The following is a 20,733-nucleotide window of genomic DNA, read 5'->3' on the forward strand; positions in this document are numbered from 1 at the left end:
TCATAACTCAATAGCGCCATCTATTGGTTTCATAGTCTTCTGACAAGAATTTTAGACTCAGTCTTATGACAAGATTATTAGTGTAGCCTTTTGCATGGAAAAATTGCGATAAAAATTAGCGATTAGAATATTTGCGATCTACACTAGGATGATATCTGACACTGGGAAAGCTGGGTAAAAACTTAGTAATAAAATCTGACACTGGGAAAGCTGGGTAAAAACTTAGTAATAAAATCTGACACTGGGAAAGCTGTGTGATAGCTCACAATCTACACTGAGTTATTTCCCAGCTTTTCCAGTGTCAGATATTATCACTGACATACTACATAATTATTAAATAATTTTTGCTATATTCGCTATATTGCTATATATTAGTCTTTTAGAATATTACGAATATTCAAAAAAATGAATATAGAGCAATATAGCGAATATGATCTCAGCGAATGAATCATGACTTATAAACAGCGCCCGCTGTTGTGAGTGAATCATTTTGTCATAACACTATGCAACTAATAGAGGGTGCTGTTCATGAGAGATTCTGTTCATTTGCATGTTTTTCTAATCCATGTTTATGCAAATTAGTTTTTTTATGACAAAACTGTTGTCACGCACACAGGGAGTGGGGAAGTGACCACTGAGCTCAACCCGCACCCCTGTCCCTGCCTACTTGCCTCACAAGTCCTAGAGACAAGGGACAACTGGTCGACAAACCCTAACTTAGGTAAGTGAAGGAAAGACGGACAAACATACAAAGCGACGTAAAACAAGCCGAGTCAAAACCAAGAGAGCAGCATGGTACCAGAGGAGCAAGCGGAGGATCGTCAGGAAGGAGCCGGAGTAAAAAGCAGGAGGAAACGCCAAGACCAAGGGATGAGACAGCAGGGAAGTCAAAACACGAGCAGAAGATCAGAACACCAGGTAAGTAAAACGCAGGAAGGACCTCAATATCAGGCAATCTGTGGCCAGCAGATTGCCTGTTTAAATAGGGCGCTAGTAGAGTAATAAAAATGGCCAGCGTCACATGACTCCAGAATACCAATACAACTGAGCGCCGAGTGAGCAGCTCGGCACTCAGCCCCATCGCGATTGCCCAGGGAACGGGCGATGCCGGGAGCGCTGATGATGCGAGCGCGCCCCAGCCGTCCCAGCACTGAGACAACTGTATAGAAAAATTATTGAATATTATGTTAGGACAATCGGAAAACTTTTTGTCGCCCTTATGATATTGATCTAGGTGTGCAGGTCCACCCAAGCCATCCAACAGATGTAAAATAACTTTGAGGTTTTCTGGTTCTCAGTCAGATGAGAGCTGGTTTGGAATATCTTATAGTGCACAAGGCTGCCATTGTAAGGTATGCTGGCTGTAATCTGTCTCATGGATAGATGGATGACTTGTACATACCTGGCTATTGGCATATAGCCTTTGTGTGGTTGACTATTATATGTTGTACATAATAGCAGTCTATGACGCATCCAGCTATTCTTTTAATGCTGTTGCCAAACCATTTTGATGGGGTTTCCATCAATTTCTAACCATTTTTATGAACCAGACACCCTTTTCTCTTCTGAGTAGGGGGGGGGCCTGGGGTTCTCCTATTGACTTCCATTGTATTAAATTATATTCAAGCACCCGAATTATTCGGCCCAGCAGTTCAGCCGAGCATGCTCGCTCATCACTAGTCCCTATGCTACTAAGGTGAATAGACAGACAAACACTTAGAGACAAACAACATAAAGGCAGAGCGTATGTAAATGGAGCATATCTAGACAGGCAATGCAGTACCAAATAAGAGAAAGAGCGTGGTCAACAGACAAGACAAAGTCATTTGTGATTAATTACATTGCATTTTTTGGTAAGTAGCTGATGCAATGACAGGGAACGGCAATAGCGCCGCCCCCATCATTGAACCCAACAGATGTCGCATTCATCACTGATTGCGGCATCTGAGATTAATATTAAAGCATTTTAGTGGTTGCTAATAGGGTTGAGCGAACCCGAACTGTAAAGTTCAGGTTTGTACCGAACTTTAGGATTTTTGGACCCTGGACCCGAACCCGAACTTTTCGGTAAAAGTTCGGGTTCGGTGTTCGGTGTTCGGCGAGTTAATGGCGCTTTTTGAAAGGAAGAGCAGCCAATCAACAAGTGTTTAACTCGTGTGCCCTTAGAAGCCATCACAGCCATGCCTACTACTGATTGGCCAGTGCAGCATGTGACCCAGCATCTATATAAGCTGTAGTCACGTAGCGCTGCACGTCACTCTGTTCTTATTAGTGTAGGGATAGGATGCTGCTGCTGTGAGGGAGAGAATAGGAAAGAATCTTTTATCAGAAGTGCTTGTTAACTAGCGATCTACAGTGATTTTATTTTGTGGGTGCAGTGCACAATTTTTTTACACTGCCCTGAGCCCAGTGACACAGAAAAATAACTTTTATCCATCTGTTAGTTAGGTGGGCGACGGCGGCCATTTTATGCAAGTTCAGTGCACCAGCACAGCATATGTGCTTTGTGACAATCAAATACAAGCTTGAAATACTGCAATTATATTTTGGCATAAAAAGAAATCACCCATTTTTGGCAATACCCTACATCTGGGGCCTTTGCTGCATTTGTCAGTGTGAAATACAAGCTTGAAATACTGCAATAATATTATGTTTTTAAAAAAACACCCATTTTGGGCAAAATAATAAATTTGCGGCATTTGCTGCATCTGTCAGTGTTAAATACAAGCATTAGATTCTGCTGTTATAGTCTGGGTTTAAAAAAACACCCATTTTTGGCAATACCCTACATCTGGGCCTTTGCTGCATTTGTCAGTGTGAAATATAAGCTTGAAATTCTGCAATAATATTCTGGGTTTAAAAAAAACACCCATTTTGGCAATACCCTACATCTGGGGCCTTTTCTGCATTTTTCAGTGTGAAATACAAGCTTGAAATACGGCAATATTATTCTGTTATTAAAAAAAACACCCATTTTGGGCAATATACTACATTTGTGGCCTTTGCTGCATCTGTCAGTGTGAAATACAAGCTTTAAATACTGCAATAATATCATGTTTTAAAAAAAAACACCAGTTTTGGGCAAAATAATAAATTTGCGGCATTTGCTGCATCTATCAGTGTGAAATACAAGCATTAGATTCTGCTGTTATATTCTGTTATTAAAAAAACACCCATTTTGGGCAAAATACTAAATTTGCGGCCTTTGCTGCATCTTTCAATGTGAAATACAAGCTTGAAATACTGCAAAAAAATTCTGGGTTTAAAAAAAACCACCCATTTTTGGCAATACCCTACATCTGGGGCCTTTGCTACATTTGTCAGTGTGAAATACAAGCTTGAAATAGTGCAATAATATTCTGTTATTAAAAAACACCCATTTTGGGCAAACTACTAAATTTGTGGCCTTTGTAGCATCTGTCAGTGTGAAATACAAGCTTGAAATAATGCAATAATATTCTGGGTTCAAAAAAACATCTGGCCTTTGCTGCATTTGTCAGTGTGAAATACAACCGTTAGATACTGCTGTTATATTCTGTTAGTAAAAAAAAACACCCATTTTGGGCAAAATACTTAATTTGCGGCCTTTGCTGCATTTTCACAGTGAAATTCAAGTGTTATATACTGCTGTTATATTTTGTTATTAAAAAACACCCATTTTGGGCAAGATCCGAAATTTACAGAGAACGAGGAGAACGTCAAAAAAGGGAAGTGGCCCCGGTCGTGGTGCTGCTGGTGGAGTTCCTGTTGCAGGGAGAGGACGTGGTCGATCTGTGCCAGCTACACGCACAAGTGAAACACCTTCCTCGGGTGCGAGTAGGCAACTTAATATTGTTAAGCAGGCAAAGCAGCAAAGGGAGGTGAATGTTATTGTCCATCTTGGGACAAATTATCTGGCTTGCAATGAGGTTTCAAAGTGAAGGAAGCTTTTTACACACTTGGTAATGATATACGGGAGGTTGCATCGACTGTTTCATTCTCTGCAGTTTTGCCTATGCATAACTTTCAGCATGACAGGAAGATGCGCATTAAGTAATTCAATGTATGGCTTGGTGAATGGTGTCTGGACCAAGGGTTTGGCTTTGTGTCTCATGTTAGCTCTCGTTGGAATGGAAAAGAACTGTACAAGAAAGATGGTTTGCATCTTTCTCTCAAGGGAACGAATGTCCTCAGTGAACAGTTCAAAATATTTGCTAAGGAGTATTTAAACTTGGAAAGGGGGACAAAAGAGTGATAATCCATTAGTCTGACTGCCCCCCGGAACAATGCCAGAAGATGCCAGTAGCATACAGGTTACAAAATGACAAGCTCAGAGTCTTGTCTACAAATGCTCGCAGTTTAGAGAATAAGATCAATGAGCTTGAGTCTATAATGGCATCTGAGAATATAGATTTAGTGGCTGTTACTGAGACATGGTTCAATGAGAGTAATGACTGGGATATAACAATACCAGGGTTCTCTCTATATAGGAAAGACAGAGAAGGCAAGAAAGTGGGAGGGTGGCCCTGTATGTAAAATATAGCATAAAATCTAATATAATATAAGTTAGCAAGACCAATTTAGAGTCAGTTTTGGTAATGTTGCAGCTTGATAATCATAAGGTAACTCGTGTAGGTGTGATATACAGACCACCTGGCCAAGTCAAAGAATTAGATGATCTACTAGTTAAGGAAATAGCTAAAATGACATTGAAAGGCGAAGTTATCATTATGGGAGACTTTAATCTTCCTGATGTAAACTGGAAAACCAAAATAGCTAGTTCTGCCAGGAGTACAGATATTCTAAATTCCCTACTGGGATTATCTCTACAGTAAGTAGTTGAGAAGCCAACCCGGAAGGAGGCCATTTTAGATTTAGTATTCACAAATGGTAATTTGGTATCTGATCTTACTGTAGGAGAAAGCTTGAGATCTAGTGATCACCAGTCAGTGTGGTTTACTATAAGTACAGGGACTGAGTCACACCACACAAAAACAAAAGTTTTAGATTTTAGAAAAACTGACTTTTCTAAAATTAGATTAGTGGTATACGAGTCCCTATCAGACTGAAACAGTTTCAATGGAGTCCAGGAGAAATGGGACTACTTAAAAGTGGCACTATTGAAAGCAACAGAATATTGCATTAGGCTTGTCAGTAAAAGCAAAAAAAGAAAGAGACCACTGTGGTACTTAGCAGAAGTGGCCAAAATCATTAAAAACAAAAAGATAGCATTTAGTAATAAAAAAATAAAAAAAAACGAGGATGACAGGCAAATTTATAAGATTAGGCAGTGAGAGGCCAAGCAAGTTATAAGTGCTTCTAAAGCACAGGCAGACGAGAAATTAGCTCAGTCAGTGAAAAAAGGTGATAAGACATTCTTCAGATACATAAATGAATAAAAAGGAAACTAAAACAAGGAATTACCAAATTAAAAACAAAAGAAGGAAGGTATATGGAAGAAGATAAAGAACTAGCTGACTGCCTCAATGAATACTTCTGTTCAGTTTTTACAAAGGAAAATGAAGGAAAAGGACCTCAGTTAGGAAGGAAGACTAATGAATCTTTTGATGCATGTGTCTTTACAGAGGAAGAGGTTCTAAGTCAGCTGTCTAAAATTAATACAAATAAGTCACAGGGGCCTGATGGGATACACCCAAAGCTATTAAAAGAGCTTAGCGGTGAACTAGCAAAACCATTAACAGATTTATTTAACCAATCACTGGTAACAGAAGTCGTCCCAAAAGATTGGAAATTAGCAAATGTGGTGCCCATTCACAAGAAAGGTAGTAGGGAGGAATCGGGCAACTATAGGCCAGTAAGCCTGACATCAATAGTGGGGAAATTAATGGAAACCATACTTAAGGAGAGGATTGTGGAACATCTAAAATCCCATGGATTGAAAGATGAAAAACAGCATGGGTTTACTTCAGGGAAATCATGTCAAACTAATCTAATAGATTTTATGGATTGGATGACTAAAATAATAGATGGCGGAGGTGCAGTAGACATCGCTTATCTAGACTTTAGTAAGGCTTTTGATACTGTCCCACATAGAAGGCTTATCAATAAATTGCAGTCATTGGGCTTGGACTCCCATATTGTTGAATGGATTAGGCAGTGGCTGGGGGACAGACAACAGAGGGTTGTAGTCAATGGAGTATATTCAGACCATGGTCTTGTTACCAGTGGGGTACCTCACGGATCTGTTCTGGGACCCATATTGTTTAATATCTTTATCAGCAAAATTGCAGAAGGCCTCGATGGTAAGGTGTGTCTTTTTGCTGATGACACAAAGATTTGTAACAGGGTTGATGTTCCTGGAGGGATACACCAAGTGGAAAAGGATTTAGGAAAACTAGAGGAATAGTCAAAAATCTGCCAACTAAAATTTCATGTTGATAAGTGCAAGATAATGCACCTGGGGCGTAAAAACCCAAGAGCAGAATATAAAATCAGTGATACAGTCCTAACCTCAGTATCTGAGGAAAGGGATTTAGGGGTCATTATTTCAGAAGACTTAAAGGTAGGCAGACAATGTCATAGAGCAGCAGGAAATGCTAGCAGAATGCTTGGGTGTATAGGGAGAGGCATTACTAGTAGACAGAGGGAGGTGCTCATGCCGCTCTACAGAGCACTAGTGAGACCTCATTTGGAGTATTGTGCTCAGTACTGGAGACCATATCTCCAGAAGGATATTGATACTTTGGAGAGAGTTCAGAGAAGAGCTACTAAACTGGTACATGGATTGCAGGGTAAAACTTACCAGGAAAGATTAAAGGACCTTAACATGTAGAGCTTGGAAGAAAGACGAGACAGGGGGGATATGAGAGAAACTTTTAAATGCATAAAGGGAATCAACAAGGTAAAAGAGGAGAGAATATTTAAAAGAAGAAAAACTGCCCCTCTAGTTTTAAATTAGAGGGGCAAAGGTTTAAAAGTAATATCAGGAATAGCGATGAGCGAACCCGAACTGTATAGTTCGGGTTCGTACCGAATTTTGGGGTGTCCGTGACACGGACCCGAACCCGAACATTTTCGTAAAAGTCCGGGTTCGGGTTCGGTGTTCGGCGCTTTCTTGGCGCTTTTTGAAAGGCTGCAAAGCAGCCAATCAACAAGCGTCATACTGCTTGCCCCAAGAGGCCATCACAGCCTTGCCTACTATTGGCATGGCTGTGATTGGCCAGTGCAGCATGTGACCCAGCCTCTATATAAGCTTGGGTCACGTAGCGATGCACGTCACTCTGCTATGATCAGTATAGGGAGAGGTTGCTGCTGCGACGTTAGGGCGAGATTAGGCAGATTAACTTCTCCAAAAGACTTCATTCTGTGATCGATCTGCAGCTGTGGATCATTGAAGTGCTAATATCGACTTGCTCACTTTTTTGAGGCTGCCCAGAGCGTTTTTAGATCACTTTTTTCTGGGGTGATCGGCGGCCACTTTGTGGCTTGTGGTGCGCCAGCACAAGCTATCACCAAGTGTATTTAACCATCAATAGTGTGGTTATTTTTTGCTATATCCTACATCAGCTGCAGGCTGAGCCTGTGTCACCGAAGTGCATTTAACCATCAACAGTCTGGTTATTTTTTGGCCATATACTACATCAGCTGCAGGCTGAGCCTGTGTCACCGAAGTGCATTTAACCATCAACAGTCTGGTTATTTTTTGGCCATATACTACATCAGCTGCAGGCTGAGCCTGTGTCACCGAAGTGCATTTAACCATCAACAGTCTGGTTATTTTTTGGCCATATACTACATCTGGTGCAGGCTGAGCCTGTGTCACCCAAGTGCATTTAACCATCAATAGTGTGGTTATTTTTTGGCCATATACTACATCAGGGGCAAGTTGAGCCTGTCACCCAGCGCCTAAAAAATAGACCTGACATTTCTATTCAACCAAATCTGCACAGTTTTAGCTGGTCAAGATATTTGTAGTGACCGTAAAAGCACATTTTTTGTTCTGGGTTGAAAAACTTAACACACACGCTACCGTGCAGATACAAGTCTAATTCTGTGATTAAACCTATACCTGTCACACAGCGCAAAAAAAAACAGGCCTCACATTTCTATTCAACCAAATCTGTACTGTTTTAGCTGGTCAAGTTATTTGTAGTGACCGTAAAAGCACACTTTTTGTTCTGGGTTGAAAAACTATTCCCAAATTTGCCATTCTCAAAATAACTAGTTTCTGCTATATGAGGCCTACTTGAAATCTATCCCAAAAAGGATATCTTACATTGAAGGTGCTGATAGTGTCATTCAGAAAAACTTAACACACACGCTACCGTGCAGATACAAGACTAATGCTGTGATTAAACCTATACCTGTCACACAGCGCAAAAAAAAACAGGCCTCACATTTCTATTCAACCAAATCTGTACTGTTTTAGCTGGTCAAGTTATTTGTAGTGACCGTAAAAGCACACTTTTTGTTCTGGGTTGAAAAACTATTCCCAAATTTGCCATTCTCAAAATTGTGGTGAACGGGAACAATTAGGAAAACATCCAATAAGGGACGCGGACGTGGACATGGTCGTGGTGGTGTTAGTGGACCCTCTGGTGCTGGGAGAGGACGTGGCCGTTCTGCCACAGCCACACGTCCTAGTGAACCAACTACCTCAGGTCCCAGTAGCCAGCAGAATTTACAGCGATATTTGGTGGGGCCCAATGCCGTTCTAAGGATGGTAAGGCCTGAGCAGGTACAGGCATTAGTCAATTGGGTGGCCGACAGTGGATCCAGCACGTTCACATTATCTCCCACCCAGTCTTCTGCAGAAAGCGCACAGATGGCGCATGAAAACCAAGCCCATCGGTCTGTCACATCACCCCCATGCATATCAGGGAAACTGTCTGAGCCTCAAGATATGCAGCAGTCTCTTATGCTGTTTGAAGACTCTGCTGACAGGGTTTCCCAAGGGCATCCACCTAGCCCTTCCCCAGCGGTGGAAGAGATAGAATGCACTAACGCACAACCACTTATTTTTCCTGATGATGAGGACATGGGAATACCACCTCAGCACGTCTCTGATGATGACGAAACACAGGTGCCAACTGCTGCGTCTTTCTGCAGTGTGCAGACTGAACAGGAGGTCAGGGATCAGGACTGGGTGGAAGACGATGCAGGGGACGATGAGGTCCTAGACCCCACATGGAATGAAGGTCGTGCCACTGACTTTCACAGTTCGGAGGAAGAGGCAGTGGTGAGACCGAGCCAACAGCGTAGCAAAAGAGGGAGCAGTGGGCAAAATCAGAACACCCGCCACCAAGAGTCTCCGCCTGCTACTGACCGCCGCCATCTGGGACCGAGCACCCCAAAGGCAGCTTCAAGGAGTTCCCTGGCATGGCACTTCTTCAAAAAATGTGCTGACGACAAGACCCGAGTGGTTTGCACGCTGTGCCATCAGAGCCTGAAGCGAGGCATTAACGTTCTGAACCTTAGCACAACCTGCATGACCAGGCACCTGCATGCATAGCATGAACTGCAGTGGAGTAAACACCTTAAAAACAAGGAACTCACTCAGGCTCCCCCTGCTACCTCTTCTGCTGGTGCCGCCGCCTCAGCCTCTTCTGCTGCTGCCGCCGCCTCGGCCTCTTCCTCCGCCTCTGGAGGAACGTTGGCACCTGCCGCCCAGCAACTGAATGCCAGCATTTCTAAACTACTGGCCTATGAAATGCTGTCATTTAGGCTGGTGGACACAGACAGCTTCAAACAGCTCATGTCACTTGCTGTCCCACAGTATGTTGTTCCCAGCCGGCACTACTTCTCCAAGAGAGCCGTGCCTTCCCTGCACAACCAAGTGTCCGATAAAATCAAGTGTGCACTGCGCAACGCCATCTGTGGCATGGTCCACCTAACCCCAGATACGTGGACCAGTAAGCACGGCCAGGGACGCTATATCTCCCTAACTGCACACTGGGTAAATGTAGTGGCGGCTGGGCCCCAGGCGGAGAGCTGTTTGGCGCACGTCCTTACGCCGCCAAGGATCGCAGGGCAACATTCTTTGCCTCCTGTCTCCTCCTCCTCCTACTCAGCTTCCTCCTCCTCTTCTTCCACCTGCTCATCCAGTCAGCCACACACCTTCACCACCAACTTCAGCACAGCCCGGGGAAAACGTCAGCAGGCTGTTCTGAAACTCATATGTTTGGGGGACAGGCCCCACACCGCACAGGAGTTGTGGCGGGGTATAGAACAACAGACCGACGAGTGGTTGCTGCCGGTAAGCCTCAAGCCCGGCCTGGTGGTGTGCGATAATGGGCGAAATCTCGTTGCAGCTCTGGGACTAGCCGGTTTGACGCACATCCCTTGCCTGGCGCATGTGCTGAATTTGGTGGTGCAGAAGTTCATTCGCAACTACCCCGACATGTCAGAGCTGCTGCATAAAGTGCGGGCCGTCTGTTCGCGCTTCCGGCGTTCACACCCTGCCGCTGCTCGCCTGTCTGCGCTACAGCGTAACTTCGGCCTTCCCGCTCACCGCCTCATATGCGACATGCCCACCGGGTGGAACTCCACCTTGCATATGCTGGACAGACTGTGCGAGCAGCAGCAGGCCATAGTGGAGTTTCAGCTGCAGCACGCACGTGTCAGTCGCACTGCGGATCAGACCCACTTCACCACCAATGACTGGGCCTCCATGCGAGACCTGTGTGCCCTGTTGCGCTGTTTCGAGTACTCCACCAACATGGCCAGTGGCGATGACGCCGTTATCAGCGTTACAATACCACTTCTATGTCTCCTTGAGAAAACACTTAGGGCAATGATGGAAGAGGAGGTGGCCCAGGAGGAAGAGGAGGAAGAGGGGTCATTTTTAGCACTTTCAGGCCAGTCTCTTCGAAGTGACTCAGAGGGAGGTTTTTTGCAACACCAGAGGCCAGGTACAAATGTGGCCAGACAGGGCCCACTACTGGAGGACGAGGAGGACGAGGATGAGGAAGAGGTTGAGGAGGATGAGGATGAAGCATGTTCACAGCGGGGTGGCACCCAAAGCAGCTCGGGCCCATCACTGGTGCGTGGCTAGGGGGAAACACAGGACGATGACGATACGCCTCCCACAGAGGACAGCGTGTCCTTACCTCTGGGCAGCCTGGCACACATGAGCGACTACATGCTGCAATGCCTGCGCAACGACAGCAGAGTTGCCCACATTTTAACGTGTGCGGACTACTGGGTTGCCACCCTGCTGGATCCCCGGTACAAAGACAATGTGCCCACCTTACTTCCTACACTGGAGCGTGATAGGAAGATGCGCGAGTACAAGCGCACGTTGGTAGACGCGCTACTGAGAGCATTCCCAAATGTCACAGGGGAACCAGTGGAAGCCCAAGGCGAAGGCAGAGGAGGAGCAAGAGGTCGCCAACGCAGCTGTGTCACGGCCAGCTCCTCTGAGGGCAGGGTTAGCATGGCAGAGATGTGGAAAAGTTTTGTCACCACGCCACAGCTAACTGCACCACCACCTGATACGGAACGTGTTAGCAGGAGGCAACATTTCACTAACATGGTGGAACAGTACCTGTGCACACCCCTCCACGTACTGACTGATGGTTCGGCCCCATTCAACTTCTGGGTCTCCAAATTGTCCACGTGGCCAGAGCTAGCCTTTTATGCCTTGGAGGTGCTGGCCTGCCCGGCGGCCAGCGTTTTGTCTGAACGTGTATTCAGCACGGCAGGGGGCGTCATTACAGACAAACGCAGACGCCTGTCTACAGCCAATGTGGACAAGCTGACGTTCATAAAAATGAACCAGGCATGGATCCCACAGGACCTGTCCATCCCTTGTGCAGATTAGATATTAACTACCTCCCCTTAACAATATATTATTCTACTCCAGGGCACTTCCTCATTCAATACTATTTTTATTTTCATTTTACCATTATAATGCGGGGCAACCCAAAGTTGAATGAACCTCTCCTCTGCCTGGGTGCCGGGGCCTAAATGTGTGACAGTGGCCTGTTCCAGTGGTGGGTGACGTGAAGCCTGATTCTCTGCTATGACATGAAGACAGATTCTGTGCTGACATAAGGCCAGATTCTCTGTTACGGGACCTCTCTCCTCTGCATGGGTGCCAAGGGCCTAAATATGTGACAGTGGCCTGTTCCAGTGGTGGGTGACGTGAAGCCTGATTCTCTGCTATGACTTGAAGACTGATTCTGCACTGACATAAGGCCAGATTCTCTGTTACGGGACCTCTCTCCTCTGTCTGGGTGCCGGGGCCTAAATATGTGACAGTGGCCTGTTCCAGTGGTGGGTGACGTGAAGCCTGATTCTCTGCTATGACATGAAGACAGATTCTGTGCTGACATAAGGCCAGATTCTCTGTTACGGGACCTCTCTCCTCTGCCTGGGTGCCTGGGCCTAAATATGCGACAGTGGCCTGTTCCAGTGGTGGGTGACGTGAAGCCTGATTCTCTGCTATGACATGAAGACTGATTCTGCGCTTACATAAGGCCAGATTCTCTGTTACGGGACCTCTCTCCTCTGCCTGGGTGCCGGGGCCTAAATGTGTGACAGTGGCCTGTTCCAGTGGTGGGTGACGTGAAGCCTGATTCTCTGCTATGACATGAAGACTGATTCTGCGCTGACATAAGCCCAGATTCTCTGTTACGGGACCTCTCTCCTCTGTCTGGGTGCCGGGGCCTAAATATGTGACAGTGGCCTGTTCCAGTGGTGGGTGACGTGAAGCCTGATTCTCTGCTATGACATGAAGACAGATTTTGTGCTGACATAAGGCCAGATTCTCTGTTACGGGACCTCTCTCCTCTGCCTGGGTGCCGGGGCCTAAATGTGTGACAGTGGCCTGTTCCAGTGGTGGGTGACGTGAAGCCTGATTCTCTGCTATGACATGAAGACAGATTCTGTGCTGACATAAGGCCAGATTCTCTGTTACGGGACCTCTCTCCTCTGTCTGGGTGCCGGGGCCTAAATATGTGACAGTGGCCTGTTCCAGTGGTCGGTGACGTGAAGCCTTATTCTCTACTATGACATGAAGACTGATTCTGCGCTGACATAAGGCCAGATTCTCTGTTACGGGACCTCTCTCCTCTGTCTGGGTGCCGGGGCCTAAATATGTGACATTGGCCTGTTCCAGTGGTGGGTGACGTGAAGCCTGATTCTCTGCTATGACATGAAGACAGATTCTGTGCTGACATAAGGCCAGATTCTCTGTTACCGGACCTCTCTCCTCTGCCTGGGTGCCTGGGCCTAAATATGTGACAGTGGCCTGTTCCAGTGGTGGGTGACGTGAAGCCTGATTCTCTGCTATGACATGAAGACAGATTCTGTGCTGACATAAGGCCAGATTCTCTGTTACGGGACCTCTCTCCTCTGTCTGGGTGCCGGGGCCTAAATATGTGACAGTGGCCTGTTCCAGTGGTGGGTGACGTGAAGCCTGATTCTCTGCTATGACATGAAGACTGATTCTGTTCTGACATAAGGCCAGATTCTCTGTTACGGGACCTCTCTCCTCTGCCTGGGTGCCTGGGCCTAAATATGTGACAATGGCCTGTTCCAGTGGTGGGTGACGTGAAGCCTGATTCTCTGCTATGACATGAAGACTGATTCTGCGCTGACATAAGGCCAGATTCTCTGTTACGGGACCTCTCTCCTCTGTCTGGGTGCCGGGGCCTAAATATGTGACAGTGGCCTGTTCCAGTGGTGGGTGACGTGAAGCCTGATTCTCTGCTATGACATGAAGACAGATTCTGTGCTGACATAAGGCCAGATTCTCTGTTACGGGACCTCTCTCCTCTGCCTGGGTGCCTGGGCCTAAATATGTGACAGTGGCCTGTTCCAGTGGTGGGTGACGTGAAGCCTGATTCTCTGCTATGACATGAAGACTGATTCTGCGCTGACATAAGGCCAGATTCTCTGTTACGGGACCTCTCTCCTCTGTCTGGGTGCCGGGGCCTAAATATGTGACAGTGGCCTGTTCCAGTGGTGGGAGACGTGAAGCCTGATTCTCTGCTATGACATGAAGACTGATTCTGCGCTGACATGAAGCCAGATTCTCTGCTATGGCATGAAGAGTCTGATTCTCTGCTGACATGAAGCCAGATTCTTTGCTATGCCATGAAGAGACTGATTCTCTGCTGACGTGAAGCCAGATTCTCTGCTATGGGACCTCTGTCCAATTGATATTGGTTCATTTTTATTTTTTTAATTTTTATTTTAATTCATTTCCCTATCCACATTTGTTTGCAGGGGATTTACCTACATGTTGCTGCCTTTTGCAGCCCTCTAGCTCTTTCCTGGGCTGTTTTACAGCCTTTTTAGTGCCGAAAAGTTCGGGTCCCCATTGACTTCAATGGGGTTCGGGTTCGGGACGAAGTTCGGGTCGGGTTCGGATACCGAACCCGAACATTTCCGGGAAGTTCGGCCGAACTTCTCGAACCCGAACATCCAGGTGTTCGCTCAACTCTAATCAGGAAGTATTACTTTACTGAGAGAGTAGTGGATGCATGGAATAGCCTTCCTGCAGAAGTGGTAGCTGCAAATACAGTGAAGGAGTTTAAGCATGCATGGGATAGGCATAAGGCCATCCTTCATATAGGATAGGGCCAAGGGCTACTCATAGTATTCAGTATATTGGGCAGACTAGATGGGCCAAATGGTTCTTATCTGCCGACACATTCTATGCTTCTATGAGTCCCCGTGCTGCTGTGGCGGGGACTCAATGTGTCAGAAGGCAGCCCTATTCCATGCAGTGGCTGTCCAATGCCTTGCATGGCATCAGGACCTGCCTTCTACGGGTGCCGAGGAGATCCAGCCTCAGGCCCGTCTCCTAGGCAAACCTATAAGCGAACACTGAGAATTGCTAAGCTATAAAAATATTATTTTATTGGAATTCATGATTAAAACATACAAAGGGAGATGACAGACAAATGCATAATGGAAAAAGTGTGGTACAATCCTGGGAGAATTTTTAGAGTACAAAGGTATAATAAAACAGGTGACCTGAGCGATAGAGCCTACAGATAAAATACTGCTACGTAAAATATGTATGTACATATAGATGTCCACTATCAATCAAATTGAGAGGTGCCGTTAAATGTAAAGTGCATGTGCAAACTGCAGTTTAAGCAGCGACGAGTAGCAGCTCTCAAATGTAAATCATTGATTGAGTGGGCGTCTATTTAGTCAAATGCTGTAAATACCATAATAAAGTGCATGTGCAAGCCACAACCAAGTGGCAAAAAGGGGTATGGTAAAAAAACTTATTCAAAAGGCTCAACAACAATGGTATATTTCAAGTAATTTTAGAGTAACAAGTCTACAGGAAGACCGCACACCCCGACGCACGTTTCGATTGAAACCTTCCTCTGGGGGTACAGTCTTCCTACTAAAGAGGCTGTATTTAAATGGGTGCTCCTCCAATCAAGGCTCACCAATTAATGTAAAGTACAGACATATGATGTCAATGGGACTCACTGCCCAATCACCGTCCTTCTAAGGGGTGGAGACACAGGTGGACCGTGCGGTGTCCAATCGCACGAATACAGCTGCACTCACTAGTCAAGGACCTTCAGTGACGTCATGAATCCCGCGAGATGTTCGGCGGTCACGTGATGGCCTGTCACGCGGCCGGCGAAGTCAGGGGGATAGATCACATGATCGCAAGTCGCGATCACATGATCCACACCAGCGCTATGGCCGGGAGATAGAACATGAGAGAAAAAAATCATATGATCGCGAATCGCAACCTGTTAGTGAACTACTCACTGTTGTACACAAACAGGCAATGCATTACATTACAGATGTATTGTAATGCATTGCAGAGGGTATCAGACCCCAAAAAGTGAACATCAGAAATAAAGTAAAGAAAAAAAGTAACAAAAAAAAGTGTTTTTAATAAAATTTATAAAGCAAAAAAATTAATAAAGTAAAAAAAGAAAAAAAAGAAAAAAATGACCGGCTCTATAAATATATATCATTATCCACCCTATCTGATAAACACCATAAAAAAAATAAAAAAAGTTGTAAAAAAAAAGCCATTTTTGTCACCTTACATCACAAAAAGTGCAATACCAAGCGATCAAAAAGGCGTATGTCCCACAAAATAGTATAAAAAAAACCTCACCATATTCCGCAAAAAATGAGCCCCTACTTAAGACAATCGCCCAAAAAATAATAAAACTATAGCTCTCAGAACATGGAGACACTAAAACATATTTTTTTGGTTTCAAACCTGCTATTATTGTGCTAAAATGAAATATAGGGTTGAGGGAACCCGAACCCGAACATTTTAGTAAAAGTTCGGGTTCAGTGTTTGGCGCTTTCTTGGTGCTTTTTTTTTTTTCAATTTTCAAAAGCTTTATTGAAAAATAAATATCTGTTACATTTGTGTCGATTCAATAAGAAGGAGGAGTAATCTCCCCTTTTACACAAAAGTGTTCTGGTAACAAATATAAAACACAAAACAGCATAACAACAATGTGGATGTATGTTAATAATGCTTTGTTCTATGTATCTCTTATCCGGGCCTAGAGGGAGGATTAAAGATATACACAAAAAACTGTTTACCAAGGCAGAGTAATTGACTAAATTAGAGGAAGCATCTAAAGGATCTCCAATTTTCCCAGAGAGACCTAAATTTGTGGTGGGATCTATTTTCCCAAGCCGCTATCTCTTCAAATCTGAAAATAGAGTCAACCTTGTTGAACTAGTGATCAAGGGAAGGAAGGTTAGTTGACAACCAATGGGTAGGGATTAGGAGTCGGGCAGTTACAATTAGGATCTTGAAGAGGGGGGTAACTTTTGTCTTGTGGTCTTGTGGCAAGCCCAAAAGAGCTAGCAATGGTGAGGGGGTGATGTTCGAATTGCAAATTTTGTTGCATTTTTTTAAAAACATTTTCCCACCAACTAAGGATAGAAGGACAGGTCCACTATATATGGAACATTGTTCCACGTCCCTCCCCGCATCTCCAGCAGACGTCTGATCCACTTCTATCATAACGGCAGGTAGTATCTGGTGTTTTGTACCATCTAGTTAGTACTTTATATCCATTTTCCTGGATTCTAGTACATCTTGAGGATATATGTGGCGTTTTGAAAAGTAGCAGTTGATCTTCGGGTGAAAAATGGGTATTCAAATCTTTTTCCCATTGGCTTATGAAGGAAGGTTTGGGAGGCAAGATGGGCGTAATGAGATATCTATAAATCGAGGATCTAGGTTTCCGAGGGGAAGATTGGTTGTGGATAAGGCTCTCGAGCCAGGTGATAGGTCTGAGTAGAGGATTTAAAGGAATGTTTTTGTTGATGTAAGTAAGCAGAAAAGATAGCAAGTGAGGCTGGGATTTGATCTCAGGGAGGGAGGAGATGAGAGAGTCCTGGACTAATCTGCCTGTCTCATTCTTCAAAAATATGGAGAGAATATACACTTCAGAGGAGCATATGTTGTGGGGGACACTTTGTCTGAGTTCTAGAGGGGCTAGACCTATAACATCTTTGACCTGGATCAGGGGGGAAGGAGACGGAAAACCCCAGTTTGAGCTTTGAAGCCATTTCCAGGCCTCAAGAGTAGCTATCGCCAGGGAGTTATGTTTGTAGGTTGAGAAAATATCGTGGTGAGGGTCCACAAGTAAGGCTCTTAGGGTCGGGAGATATTTAGGGGTTTCCATACCAACCCAAGATTTTTGTTCAGGGCATCTAAACCAGTCTAGGGTTCTGGAGAGAAGTATAGCCTTATTGTATAGTAGGGGGTTAGGGAGGCCTATACCACCTTGAGTTCTAGGTCTCTGTAGGGTCTTAATGTTAATTCTTGGTTTTTTGCCATTCCATATGAAGGAGCGAATGGTTTGTTCCAAGGAATGAAAAAATGAGTTAGGAATAGGGATGGGAAGGACCTGGAGGAGGTAGTTTAGCCTGGGTAGGACTAGTGACATGACCATATTTTTACCTCCAAACCAGGATAGTAAAGGGGGGTTTAGGGTTTCTAGTTGGTTTTTGATGGAGCTAAGTAGAGGGAGATAGTTCAGTTTGTATAGTGATGAGAGATCCGGGTGGATTTTAACTCCTAGATATGTTATGTGAGGTGAATCCCAATTAAAAGGTGAGGAAAAGAGTAGTTTTGATCTAAGTCTGGGGCTGAGTCCCAAGCTGAGAATTTGGGACTTTTTCATGTTTATTTTAAAGTTGGAGAGAAAGCTAAATTTGTCCAGGATAGTGTAGATAAGCTGTAGAGAGGTTTTAGGGTTAGAGGAAATTATTAAGAGGTCATCAGCAAATGCTGCAATTTTATGCTCTTGATCCCCTAATTTAAGACCTATAATGTCAATTTCTGATCATATGAGAGCAAGGAGGGGTTCAATTGTTAGGACGAAGATTAAGGGGGAGAGGGGGCATCCCTGTCTAGTCCCATTCTTTATGGGAAAAGGTTGTGAGGTAGTGTCATTAATCAGCACCGACGCCGAGGCATTGGTGTACATAGCTTGGATAGAGTGTATAAAAGCTAAAGGTATACCAAACTGCGTTATAGTGCTGTACATAAAATTCCAATGAATTCGGTCGAATGCTTTTTCGGCGTCAGTGCTGATCAGGACTAAAGGAAGATGGTGTTTTGAGGCGTGAAATAGGGCGTCAATTACTCTTGCTGTGTTATCCTTTCCCTCTCTTCCTTTGATAAAACCTGTTTGGTCTCTGTGGACAAGTTGGGGTAGAAGAGGGGCTAGTCGGTTTGCAAATAGTTTGGCCAATAGTTTTAGGTCTATGTTTAGTAGTGATATAGGGCGGTAGTTGCCACATTCGGTAGGGTCTTTCCCTTCCTTGGGTATAATGGTAATGTTAGCTTTTGTCATCTCTTGAGAGAGAGGGTCGCCTTGTAAGGATTGATTGCAGACATTTAGCAAGTGAGGTAGAAGGATGGTTTGAAAAGAGCAGAAATAGAAAGCTGGGAACCCATCTGGGCCGGGGGCCTTCCCTTTAGGGAGTTGTTTAATTGCTAAAAGAAGTTTGTCGCTAGTAAATGGAGAGTTTAGGGCCTTTGTATGAGTTTCATTAATTTGGGGTATTTTAATAGAGCGAAGAAAGAGGTCTATCAAGTCTTGATGTGCATAGTTTGGGGTATCGTTTTTTTGGGAGGTAGATTATATAGGGAGCGATAAAAATTCGACAATCTTTGAGATATGTCTTGTGTATTAGTGAGCATGATGCCTTCATTACTGCGAATTTTACAAATAAAGTTTTGGGCCTTTCTTTTTTTGATTCTAGACATCATAAATTTGGACACTTTATCACCGTGGGCGAAGTACTTATATTGTGCGTGAAGGAAATATTTAGCAGATTGGGTATTTAGTTGATTTTTTAGTTCGGCTCTGAGGAGCACTAACTTTGATAAATGGGAGTCTAGCAAAGATCTCTTATGTAGGGCCTCTATATCTCTAATATCTTTCAGGAGGGAATCAATGCGAGCTAGTCTCAATTTTTTTGTATAGGAGCCTAAGCTTATTAGTTGACCCCGGATATAGGCTTTGTGAGTGTCTCAAAGGGTATATGGGTGGATATCAGGGGTATTGTTGGTTGAGAAAAAATACCTTTTCTTTATTTTCTTGGGTTTGGATCAGCTGTTCATTGAGTTTCTATTAGGGGTAAGTATATGCATCCATATAGGGGCATGGTCGGATAGGCTAATAGAGCCTATTAGGGCCTTGGTGCATAACTGGATGTGTTCAGAGGAAACAAAGAGATAGTCCAAGCGCTGGTATGAACCATGCCGGTTGGAGTAAAATGTATAATCCTTAACATTGGGGTGTAAGGTTCTCCAGACGTCAAACAGGCGCCGGTCATAGAGAGATTTTCTCAATTTCCTTAAAGCTTTATTTGAGATAGCAGACTTTTGGGATGAGGAGTCTACCGGGGGGACCAACGTAAGGTTAAGGTCACCTTCCAAAACAGTCACTCCTCCTCTAAAGTGGTCAAACATCTGAATGGTTTTGTTAAGCCATGCAGCCTGGTTGACGTTTGGAGCATAAACATTAATAAATATATAGACCTGGTTTGCTATATTACCCTTTAAACTTATGAATCTGCCATCAGGGTCTTGGATATGGTCCAAGTAGGTGAATGGTGTGTTCTTACTAAAGACTATGCTAACTCCCCTAGAAGCTGAAGATTCAGAACCACAATGGTACCAAGTGGAGAAATAGGCGTGGGAGAGATTTGGGTAATGATTAAGTCTAAAATGTGACTCCTGAAGGAGAACGACGGAGCAGCCCCTTTTTTTAATTCAGAGAAAATTTGGCAGCGTTTGGAAGGGGCATTGAAGCCCTTTAAGTTGTAAGATGTAATTTGTAAATCCGCCATATAGGGTCAGAAATTAAAGGGCACTGCCCCGCCGCTCCTCTGCCCAGGGGGCACAAAATTGTAACTCCCTACACAGCACAGACAGACACATAGTGTTTCCCCCATCTGTGGGGGTTTAAGTGATCTGTAGATTAATATACAGTACAGACCAAAAGTTTGGACACACCTTCTCATACAAAGAGTTTTCTTTATTTTCATGACTATGAAAATTGTAGATTCACACTGAAGGCATCAAAACTATGAATTAACACATGTGGAATTATATACATAACAAACAAGTGTGAAACAACTGAAAATATGTCATATTCTAGGTTCTTCAAAGTAGCCACCTTTTGCTTTGATTACTGCTTTGCACACTTTTGGCATTCTCTTGATGAGCTTCAAGAGGTAGTCCCCTGAAATGGTTTTCACTTCACAGGTATGCCCTGTCAGGTTTAATAAGTGGGATTTCTTGCCTTATAAATG

General features: G+C 44.3%; 1 protein-coding gene across 1 annotated transcript in view; it reads left to right on the top strand.

The window, feature by feature from the left end:
* Window positions 1-792: 792 nt before the first annotated feature.
* The window catches only part of LOC120989901 (olfactory receptor 11L1-like), a 58,224-nt gene continuing 38,283 nt past the window's right edge, over window positions 793-20,733 (top strand). The window contains exon 1 of the mRNA XM_040418323.1: window positions 793-918. Coding sequence (XP_040274257.1) covers window positions 793-918 — 126 coding nt within the window. The remainder of the gene's footprint in view (window positions 919-20,733) is intronic.

This window comes from Bufo bufo, chromosome 1 (genome assembly GCF_905171765.1).
Source record: "Bufo bufo chromosome 1, aBufBuf1.1, whole genome shotgun sequence".
NCBI lineage: Eukaryota > Metazoa > Chordata > Amphibia > Anura > Bufonidae > Bufo > Bufo bufo.